The sequence below is a fragment of the Halichoerus grypus genome, chromosome 15 (assembly GCF_964656455.1).
Source record: "Halichoerus grypus chromosome 15, mHalGry1.hap1.1, whole genome shotgun sequence".
In the NCBI taxonomy this organism is placed as follows: Eukaryota; Metazoa; Chordata; class Mammalia; order Carnivora; family Phocidae; genus Halichoerus; species Halichoerus grypus.
In genome coordinates, this window is record NC_135726.1 from 22,971,593 (window position 1) to 22,983,773 (window position 12,181).

The 12,181-nt window shown below is 35.3% G+C and overlaps 1 protein-coding gene across 4 annotated transcripts in view; it reads left to right on the top strand.

Moving 5' to 3' along the window:
• Positions 1-12,181, top strand: part of CDH8 (cadherin 8) — a 358,968-nt gene that overhangs the window by 298,292 nt on the left and 48,495 nt on the right. For all 4 annotated transcript variants that reach the window (XM_036091704.2, XM_036091706.2, XM_036091708.2 and 1 more), the window contains one exon: positions 8,576-8,693. In XM_036091704.2, coding sequence (XP_035947597.1) covers positions 8,576-8,693 — 118 coding nt within the window. The remainder of the gene's footprint in view (positions 1-8,575; positions 8,694-12,181) is intronic.

The following is a 12,181-nucleotide window of genomic DNA, read 5'->3' on the forward strand; positions in this document are numbered from 1 at the left end:
CATTCAGCAGTGACAAATATTTCAATAACTAGTTTCTCAGATATTACCATGGAAACCCTTGTTTTACTCACAGACAGTGCACAAACTAACCTCTTCAAATGAAAAATCACTTATTGATTTACTTGTTGAACAATATTTCTTGTGCATCTACAAGATGCTAAGTATCGTAATATGACCTGGGGAAACAATGTAAAAAGGACAAAAATTGTTCCCTCTAATGGACCTTAATGAGGAAAAGGGCTTATAGAAAAAAAGGTAGAATGAATCCATAATATAATTTCTGTTTTGAAAACTGAATTGAAGGAGACATTAACACAACTCGACAGAGGGGAACAAAGAAAAAGCAAAGATTTACTTTATATAGTGTTGTCAGAGAAAGTTACTTTTTAAGTGGGTATCATTTGAACTGAAAATGGAAAAAAAAAAAAAAATGGGAAAGGGCTAGGCATTCAAGGCCTGGAAGCAGTGCCTTCTAGTCAACAGGATAAGCTTGTGCAAAGACTCTGAAGGGAGAAAGACCTTAGTTTATTTAAAGAATTTGAAGACCTCTGTGGCTAAGTGTAATAATAAGAATTCAATAAGCAAGACTGCGACTGGACGAAAAGGGTCTTATTTTGAATAAAATGTACAAACACACACGCACACATGCAGTTAAGCAGCAAAAACATTTAGAAGGCTGTAATTGCAAAAGATGGGGGTAGCCTGGTCTAAGGTGGTAGCAGGGGACATGGAGATAAGGAATTGTGAAAGCTGTATGCTTACATGAACGACATAATATAGATAGATGTCCAACATACAGACAACATCACCGCTTCACAGGCGTGGTGCTGCGACCACATTTTACAGATAAGGGGGCTGAGGCTGAAAAAGGGTGAGGGATTTCCCCAAGGCCATGAAAAGTGGCATAGATGGGTTTCCCATGTCCTTGCACTTTCTAGGATCTCTCGGTGCTTCCCAAGGAAGCCGACTTTGAGATTCCATTGCCTGTGTGAGCCACTTCTTAGAAATAAGATTCTGATCAAGAGTGAGCATTTTTCAAAAGGGAAAAAAGTCAGGTCCTATGACCAATAAAGACACTTTATCCACAAGCATTCCACAAACTCTCCAGTGAAAAAAATAAAGCTTAGGGAGAAAAGTCAAAATAATTATCTGTTGATAAATGCCAGCAATGAATGAGTTCGATACTTTATTTATTTTTAAAATTTCTGTTGGTCTTTTTCTAATAAATGTGAAACAGTGAATCGAAAATATGGCATTTTATAATACTCATGAAACAAATTCAGGAGATTTAATTTTAACTTCCCTGCCAGCAGGCATCTTTCAGGATCTATCTGCATACACAAGAGGGAGACAGGATTGATTTTTAAGACAGATGAAATTGATGACCTCAACAAAATGCATAAAGTACTATTTTCATTTTTGGGGGGTGGAGTAAGGAGATGGTAAATTAGTGGAATGCATAAAACGATATTTGAAAAAATCATATGTAACAAAACATTTCAAGACAGTCACTAACAGAAGTATGACTTTTAGAGCTCACCTTTGACAGAGGGGAAAGCATAAGTAAAAAATACAGTGGAAGGGTTTGAAACAAACAATCTAAGTGTGAGTCACAGCTTTGCCATTTACTAATTTTGTGACCTTCAGCCTTAATGTCTATTAAACTCTCATATTTTAGAAATATCTAGTACAATATCAAGTGCTTAATAAATAATTGTAATTATTATTAGTGTATGTTTTAACTAGTCTCATAATCTAAAAAGCAAAATATACCTCATTAGCATTGTTTTATTTCGTTGTTGTTATTATATCTACATGAGTTTGATTTGGAGCAAAACATTATAGTCCCTCAATGGGTCAATATAACAGAAGATAATCTAGTTCCCTGTATTGGGATAATTCTTAATTTCCAAGTGTTTTATTTATTAAGGGTGAAGGGAGGGCTTGCACTCCCCATATGAATTTGTGAGTTATAATCATTATTTTTTCAAATATACTGGAATCAACTTACAGTAACACATACAATCTAAATCTTTTTGTGAAGTCATGTTTGCAGCTGACATTTGCATTGGCTGAATCTCTTGTGTGATTCCAAATTCCATGTGTTTGATTCTGGCCCCTGCCCTAGATGAGATCAATGATCCACAGAGAAAATGGAGTCAGGGACTGTTTAAAAATCTTGGTCTATTTCATACAAATATATTTTCTTTGTTTTGTTTTCAACCTATAAGTTACTGAGTAAGAACTTAGGATGGAAACAAGGTGGGCACATGTGTATGCTTCTTTCCATTTGTTCTTAGAAGTCATATTGATGCCTTTGGGAAGACAGTAAAATTGACACTAGATAGCAAATGGCCTTAGGCCTCGGCTTTGTGCTAGTGACATAAATTGGGTAACATGTGGTACCCAAGAGGAGTTGGCATACTGTTGGAAGGGCAGAGATGCAGAGGCAGATGATGCGGTAACCACCAAGCCGTGGAGACACAATGCCTCCGCAGAGAGGTGGAAATCCTCAGGCCTTTAAGATTCTGATGGAGTTTTGGAGGATAGCATTTCTCAAAGTGAGTCCCTGAGAAAAACTTGTAGGGTATAGCACATCAATATATGGTGCGGCGTGTGGGGGGGTGTGTGTGTGTGTATGTGGTTTACCTAATAAGACTGCGAAGCACTGAATTAAAAAAGTTCACAACGTTTTCTTCCTCTTGTTTTGTTTAACTGTAAGATTCCTTTGCGTCTAGGAGTACATATGAATCACGAAAGGGCTGTATGATCTTTGGCATTTAGCAAATGTAGCTGATTATAAAATCTTTCCAATTTCCTTCAGAGGAAACTATATAATAGTGGTAAATAGAACCCAGTCAGAAAAATCCTTCTCTAGGAAGATAAATGACGCCACACATGTTCAGCCTAGGAAGTGATGCTTATGATGTTAAGGAGGCATCAGGAAGTATTCCTGTGAAGTATCATGGAAGATGGACAGAAGAAATTGAAAGGAACCTGAGACTTCTCGGCTATATTAGAAACTGTGGGTTTTACCCTATCAATGAGGTTTTCAAAGAAGAGCAAGTGATGGAATATTTTTTTAATATTAATTCAGAGGTGCACAAAATACACACGAAACATGAAGAGGCACGAGAAACTGAAAATGCCAAACTTTGTATAAACACATTCTTCAGGAGCCCTTGCTTTGTAGCATTTTATCTCAACTTAGTTTCAGGAAGGGAAAGGGCAGTGAAAGAAACAGAAACAGAGGAAAATGTCAAAAGTTCTACAAATGGGTTTATGAAGCCTCCACATGTCTACCCAGAGGACTGAAGACTTCACCTAGTGTTTAAAAAAGACATATCAAATCAAATCTATATCCTCCTGTTGTATTTTTCATAGGTCAGACTTCCATGGTATATGCTCTGAACAGCCACCTCATGGTTTTTAAAGACAAGGATGTCTTCATGCACAAAAAAAAGTAGGGGGGCACAGGAATGGCAAAATATTCTGGGTAGGAAAAGGAAGTCTTAGTAGAGACTGGGTTACCATGCAAATTATAAACCATATCCAGGAACTATCCATTAAATAACTATGAACAGTGCTCATATTTGAACTATATTATACAGTTTTGAAATAATGGAGGATAATTGGGTCATTGTGTGGATTTTAATATAATTTCCCAAATTCCAATATTTCCTCTTTTTTAAATTTATCATCATTGTTATGACTTGATTTCTCTTGTGTGTATAACTTTTATTTTCAAGGGCCCCTCTTTTAGGGGATGGTTCTTAACCTATTTTGTGTTATTTCATTCAGTTACAGAAATCACTGACAATCTGATAAAAGCTACGGACTTTCCCCTCCTATATATGCATATATGAGTAATTCCATTCAATTTTACTTTCAGATTGAGAGGTTTGAACCATATGATGGTCATTCATAGATCATCCTTTCCTTTCCCAAGTTTAAAACTCCTGCTCTAAGAAACAAAATTAGTACTTCAGGAAAGCTAATATTGATAATCAGAAGTAAGCTGGTAATAATGGGCAAAAGAATGAATAGAAAACCAAAAATGATGCTGTCCTTCCTGCAGCACCTTTGACTCACTCTCATTCAACCCGCTTTCCATCACCTTCCAATTCACACCTGCAGAAAGACTTGCCAGTAAAAAAGAAAATTAGGTTTTGTCTGAGAGAGTGACAGCGTACTGTGATTGTAGATACCATCATGGCTATCATGTTGAGTGTTCCTGGAGCATAGATGTGTATTACAGAAGCTTTGGAAAGCATTCCAAAAGCTGCAACAGTCCTCTCTCACCTTGTCCACACTCACAAGGAACTATGATGTCTAAGTCTTCATTTTGTTGTGCTATGTGTCAGAATCAAAAGTGGATCTTGATCCCTGTAAAGAGCAACAAGAACAAGAATGCATGAGTGCATCCTTATTTGCTCTCCAAAATACTAATGGTCTAAGCCCCAATTTAACTGAAATGCATGTGCAGAATGTATGGATGTCAACAAGATTTTGAGGCAGCCTGATGTATTAGGGCAGGAAGATGCAGGTAGTTTGTTATTAGATATATCTGGGATCAAATGTTGTATATCACATCTTTGGTGCACTAGGTTCCGATACGTCTCTTCATACATACTTCTCAAGGTTACGTGAGAATTAGTGATGATGCTAAAATATGCTGACATCATTCATTCATTCATTCATTTATGCAATACATATTAAATAGTTACCATGTGCTGTTCTTACAGCAGTGAGGGGGGTAAAAATCCAACTCATCATATATAATCATGCCTGGTACCTAAGAACAAGTCAATGAATAATATCTATAGAATCTTATAGGAGATTTCTAATAGGTCCCATGCTAGTTTTATGGTTGTAAACAGATCAGATCATCAGAAATGTGTTTGTTGGATGCTTGCCTTTCAAAAAGTTTATATTGACAGTGATACCCCACTGTTATTAAATATTTTTGAAGTAATGTAAAATAGTCTAAAGTAAAGTTTAATCATCTCTGCTAATGAAAACAATCTAAGTTAGGTTTAGTGTTGATAAACAATGAGTCATTTTTTTAATAAAATAGTCAGAATTATGATATGGCTCCATAATTCTCAAAAATTTTCTTTTTTTTTAGTTTCATGCCTTAGAAAGTTTATTTCATTTCAAATTAGTAATCTCAAGAAACAGAAAGAGTCTGCTCCCATAGAATTCCAAGTATGGCCCTGAAATTCATTTCCTTATTGGAACATTCCAGATATACTTTATTTTTCTGAAAGTTTTCATATAAACTTCCAGCTTCCCTTGAAATTAATCCACAATAAATGATCAAACATTAGATTTTTCAATTGCATCCTAATACTGATAGAAAGAAAAAATATTTAAACTAAATGCTATACATGTACTCCTAAAAACCTATGACCTCCCCAGAAATTTTTATATCATTTCCATGAAATAGTTATCCAATAAACTAAAAGTTAACTGACGTCATAGTAGCTCACAGGAGAAAATGTGTATGATTTTCATTTGCCATTTACTCAATGTGCCTATAAAATCTGCTTGTATGGAGATGCACTTCCTTGAATAAATCTGTTCTTTTTCTTCCATTGTTTAAAACTAAGTGTATTCAGATGTTATTACATCAGTGAAAATTTCAGCCTTTTAGATAGGGGTATCTTAATGCATTTTAATAGCATAAAGTCCTTCAAATGATTTACCGGGTGTCCACTTTTAGATAAAATGTCTAGACAGTAGCCATCTGCATTAAGATAAAATGAAGTGTCAAAAATGGTTTAAGCCAAATTCTTAACTTGCTCACGGGATATTTGGAAGTTGATTTAGAGTCACCATTTCATCACTTTTTCCGTAACACATCATGCACTGAGCTTGATGCGAGCTTAACAATACAAATTCTCCTAATGAATAATAATGAGGGAGCTGTAAACACCAATTTTCTCCCTTAGCTGGAAACAGTTTATCTCAGACTTCAGCAGGCTTCAGAATCACCTAGAAGGCTATTTACAATGCAGATTTCTAGGCCTCACCCCAAGGCTTTCTGGGTCAGTAGGCTCAAGAAGTTGCATGTCTAACAGAGTTCCTGGCTTACACATAGACGGTGGGGAAAAAAAACCCTATTCATTGCAGGTGTAATGTTTAGACCAAACTTCTGAGATATGGCATGACAGGTAATTACACTCCTTTACTTCAGGTAAGCTAAATTATTGCATCTTTTGTTTTGGTCCTGGTGGCTTAACTAATGAAATAACTCATGTAGATCCACTTGCCAGCAAGTATGAGTCTTTCTCATGCAGATTACTTAGAAATATTAGGAATGGTATCATTACAGGAGCTGATAAAAGCTAAATACATCATAAGAATGCATTTAGTCATGAATGGTTTTCGCCCCAGGATATCAAGAAGCTCTCTTTTCATTTGCCTTTCTTCACTTGTGCTCACACACCTTGTTCAAGAGTTACTTTTTCAACTGGTACACGTGAACAAAGGAGTCCTTTTGAAACAAAACTGAATAAAGGGAGCAGGGAATGTTCCAGATGCTCACAAATAACTCCTCCCCGCTCTGTTCTTTATAACTGCCTCAAAGAAGTTTCCTGTCAAATTCTTCTCTTAAATATTTGGACATATAGGCTAGCCAAAGAAGAGTTATTTGTGTGTTCCCAGCTTCTCCCCTTGGGTTTCCATTCTTTTGTTTTTATAAAACTAGAAGCCCAGGGCATTTCTCTGCACTTAAATGTCAAGGCAAAGATGCTAGGTGTTCAGATATAGTAAATATAATTGTATTGCCATCTAATCTGATGAGGTTAGGGAATTGTTCGGGTAACAAAAGCCAGTATGCTTCTCATAGGGCTATGTCATGAATAAATGGTGGTGACCCCAATAAAACAACAACAACAACAATAATAAGGACAATAATAATAAGAATAACATTCACTGAACATTTACTAGGAACCAGATGCTCTATTAAGAGATTGACATGAATTTATGTCAATAGTCAAAACAGCCCTATGAGGAAGGTACTTTTTATTTGCAATTTTAGGAATACATGAAAACTGAGTTTCATAAAGACTAAAGTAACTCCCTCAGTGTCACACAATGAGTAAAGGGTAAAACTATGCCTTCTATCAAGGCTGCTCAATTTCAGAGTCCATCACTTTGATGACTACCTCACTGTCTTAATCATAAGTTATATTTTGCGCTATTTTTTTGTTATATTGTTACTAAAGCTAAGCATGACCATAAGACATTTTACAAGGTCCTTGTAACAAAAGTAAAACACTACCAGGTAAGAATATGTCCCAATTTAAAAATGGAGAAATAGGAGTTGAGAGAAGTTATTTCCTTTATGTCACAACTTTAATGCCCTGCTCATCATGTAATATGTGCTCGATACAAGGCAAAAGTCACAACTGTCCAACATTATGGTTCTCACAATTGCTTAGGTGATAAGTTACAAGGCCATGATATCCTTTTCTCAAAAAGAAATGATCCTTTTTTTTTTTTTTTTATCTTTAATGAAATTGGCAAAGTTGAATGGGACCTAATTGTTCAAACAGTCCTAATGTATTAGGCATCATCATTACATTCTCTAAATTCCACAAACCGGAGAGTATTTCCCTGTTAATTCTTTTTTCTGATATACCTCATATCACCTTGATTGTCATGCTTTGCAGGCATTTTTTTTTTTTGTAGAAATTATGTTGTATTTATTTACAGTAGTAGTATAAACTATAATTTTTACTACATTAACTGTTGTCCAGTGTTTCATATTGAAGTGATTAATATCACAGATTCACAAATATGAATTATTAAGCTGATTCTCTGACAACCCAAGAAACAACTTAGCACTAAGTTAATGCAGCTTTGCAAATGAAATAAGCACATTCAACCGGCACCGATTCCAAGTATGTGTATCTATCCAAACAGTTCTCTGCACAGTGGTAATTCTCCTAATCCCTATAATTTATTCATCTCAGGATACACTCCAAAGCATTGTTTGCATGTGTTATCCACTCGCTTTAAAAACAGTATTCATTACTGGGAGGGAACAGATATGCAACTCTTCAGAAAGGTTTGTTGCGGTGATGTTTGTGCCGAGGAACATTCTATTTGGCAAACATTTGTAGCCTGATGAGTAAAATAAAAGAGGAGTTTTCAGGGTTCAAGATTTAAGTTCCTTACTTCCAAGATCCTCCCAAGAGCCACACTACAATCACTGTAACAATTCCAAATCTCACTTTAGATGCCCATAGAGACTCAAATTGGAAAGAAACCTGTAATTACCCAGTGGAAGTTTCAAATACCCTTAAATTTGCTATTTTGAGCCACGGACACCAAGTGGACACAAAAGTAATGACCTTAATTTTCATCAATCAAAGCTGAGGTTTTAATGTGATAAATGTTTCTCCTTGTTCTTGGCACAAACCATCCACAACAATTCAGAAAGCTGAAAAAAAAAAATTTCTTGGACCAAAGTATTAGTCCACTAAAGAGATGTCACTCAGCTTTTAAAGGCGGTATAAGCCCTCTGATGTCATCAGAAATGCTGACGTCGAGTTTTATGTTACAGGTCATTCAAACAGTGAGTGCCATGGACAAAGATGATCCCAAAAATGGACATTATTTCTTATACAGTCTTCTTCCAGAAATGGTCAACAATCCGAATTTTACCATCAAGAAAAATGAAGGTAAATATATTAGCCCTGTGAAACAGGGTAGAACATAAATTGGAAAATAGGATATGATTTCATAATTTGACTGAAAATATCAATAAAATAATTTTTGTTCACCCATGAGCAGTTGAAACTTAGCTTATCAGCCTAATGGCTCGATAATTACATCACTTCCTCTTTCCAATATTGAAACAGTAGATAAGAAAATTGTTAATGTGAAAGTTAATTTTATCCTAGGGAATACCTCACTTACCTAACTTTGAAGACTGAACGGTAGGATTTAACCCCTAGGAAAGTTCCAGGAATTTTGAGATACTGAGATATCTGTTAGAGAAGGAACTGGCTTATACTTTGCAGTTGTTAAGTTTTCATTGAATGTTTACCAAGACTTTAGGGAAAGCCTATCCTAATTTTGCCTGGTTTGTGGGTACACATTAGAGGTATTTGTTTTAAGCCTGTACCAACTTTGATAATGGCAATTAGATCAGGAAATCCTTCTTGAAGGACACTCCTTATCGGTATTATTTTGGAGCTAAAATAAACTGATTTGATTGTTAAGTTTTTCACTCATGGAGAACATTTAATCCATTTCATTATTTCTTGAGAACCAAGTTTGGATTAACTGTTTCCCCTACTGTCTATTACATGTGAAGGCCATAGATCTTTTTCTTTTTAAGTCTATCTCTTCTGTACATTTTTGTTTCCTAAGCTGCTATATATTCAATAAGCATTTTTCACTGTTTATTTTGACCCAGGTATATTTAAGTCTTAGTTTCAGCTGTTTTTGAATGAGTAGCAAAATAAATGTATTGCCTTAAGCTGTCTTCCAGCTTTACTATAGGCATTAGTTTGGATTTCTGAATGGTCTCTATAAAAGCTATACTCAATTAGAAGAGTAAAATTTGGTTCATGACACTTGTTTGGGTTATTTGCTATGTTCTGTTTCAAGGAGGTAGTGAATTTTGCTAACATTTCCTTCATGAAATAAAATAACATCTTATGGCTCTTGTTAAATATATTATGGCCTTACCTTTTAACATAATGCTACCTAATTCTTTGGGGATGCTCTGATAAATGTGAATGCATCACCAAAAATGAAATGACAAAGTCATTACACAGATACTACTCATTTAGCTGGCTTCCACTATTATAAACGCTAAGGAAACAAAATCCTGTTCTTTCTTCTCAATACTGGAGTACTCCTTTGTTAGCCTCCCCTAATTAGGAACTGTAATCCAAGTACATTGTCTTTGTTTTTTGGTTAACAACACTTATTTTTTATGGAAGTCACATGAATATGTCTAAGAGAAAGCCAACTCAGAAAGCCGAAACTGAGCCACAAGTCTGTGCGTAAGTGTGGTCCATGCTCACTTTGATTGTGAGCTGATAGGTATCAGTCATTATTTTTGCATATGAAATGCCCTACATTTAAAAATTCTCTGTGAAGAAATGTTTTCCCATCCCAAAGGGTCTGAGCTTTTTGGAATGTTCTGTGCATGCAATTTCAAAATATGCCTGTAATAGAAGTATGGCCCATCAAAGGCACCACATAAACATGTGTTGAGTGAATGGGAGGTTTTTTGGGTGCCAGGGAAAGTGTAGTTTTGCACTATATTTGTTATGCCCTAAACCTGTCAGATTTTAGTCTGACATGAATGAATTTCATATGTTTTCTCTAGATTTTAGAATCAGTAGAAAGTAAAAGTTTATACACTTAGATAACCTCTTTTTGCCCTATCACACATTTAAATAAGCCTTCAATAGAATATTTAAAAGACTGTGTTATCTGTTTTATTTTGAAACTAAAAAATGGAAGTTACACTTTTTATTTACGTCACAGGTTTGCGTGTGTGTGAAATAATTGAAAAAAGATGCCAGGTGTTGCAAATATTTTGTGGAAAGTGCACTGTTTGTGCCACAATTGTTTATTTAAATTGTGTGTTTATTTTGCCAAGAGTGACCACATAATTTATTATTCCAACTGGGACATTTTTTAAAGTGAAAAGGGTTGCTATTTATATTTGTTCCTGGAAAACCATAAACCAGGACTGTCTTGTGGAAACCAGGACATATGTTCACTGTGATTCTGGATTTAGGATCCAAACATTGAACATCTCCATAGAGTAAATCATGAGCCCACTGGTCTTTGAAATAGATATGTATAATTTATACTCTATCTTCCTTTTTCTAGATCAGAAATTCATGAGTTTTGCTCTTTAGACCTCAACCTTTTTGTCATCTGGATAGTTACTATAAGAATGGGGGGGAGTGGTCCCTTCTTCATATGTAGAAACAATCAAAGTAATGGGAAAAAGCTGTCAGATTTAAAATGGTGGAGATATATAGGTAAGTAGATAGATAAATGAGTATTTTTTAGCCTATTACCCATTCCCTATTAATGATAAGAGAATACAAATACAAAAAAACTCCAAATGCTAGACATCATTTAGTTTAAAATTATGGTATATTTTATGTTTGAAAGATGGACAGAATTAAATTCTATAATCATATTTAGAATTGTTTTTTTCTACATAAGATGGACTTTAAAATGGGCATTAGCTGATGTTTCTCCACTGACAGTGTCATGATTTACAAGTCCCAAGGTTAAGATTTTGAGAGAGCCAATATATCCAAATTCGTAACTGATGGGTGGATGATTCCCCTATTTAATTAGACCCTTATGGGAGATGGTTTTAGTATCTGGCATTTTCTGAGGAACTTGCAGTCGCGTCTTTCAACTTGAAGTTACTGTGATCTTTCTCCTCCCTCATATAGATTGGTCCTTCTGCAATTTTCAGCGGACTAATTCATAATCAAAGACAAAATGAGATAGAAATTAGCTGTCTCTTATCTCCTACACAGTTGAGTGATTTCACAAATAATTCTTTTTCTGAATATATGAGATTCACATTTCATCCAGATTAGGAAGGCAACCTTCAATACAGATGAAGGTGAAAACAAAGGTCACAAATATGATGAGTCATTTATATCCTATATAAACAGCAATCATAGCACCTTGAATTTTCTCAATTATATGGCCTAGTCATTGGTTTCTCCATCTTCCAGTTGGGTGAATTTAGAAGCAAGAGGAGTTTTGCTGACCACATTTCATATTGGCTTTCATCCTAACCGTGAAAATGGAAGATACTCAACAATTAAATAGAACAAGACAGGGAAGATAAATGGACCTTTTACAGATACAGAACTATCTTGCTTGTATAAAATTTCACGTCTACTAGAAACCTGATCTTCTCAGTCTGCACACTGTAGTTAAAAGATATGATTGGAATTGCCAGAAAGCAGTCTGGTGAAATGGGAGTCTTCATGTTTTATACTGAATTATTTGAATCATGTGTGTAGAGAAATGAGGAAAAACATAAAGCTCTGCTCCCTAGAGAGGACATTATGGAAAGGAAAGAAGTAGACAGTAGGCTTGGCCTTAATTACAGGTTGGTTAGACTTAAGAAAAGACAGCAGGGGAACCAGGGTACCTGATGACACTA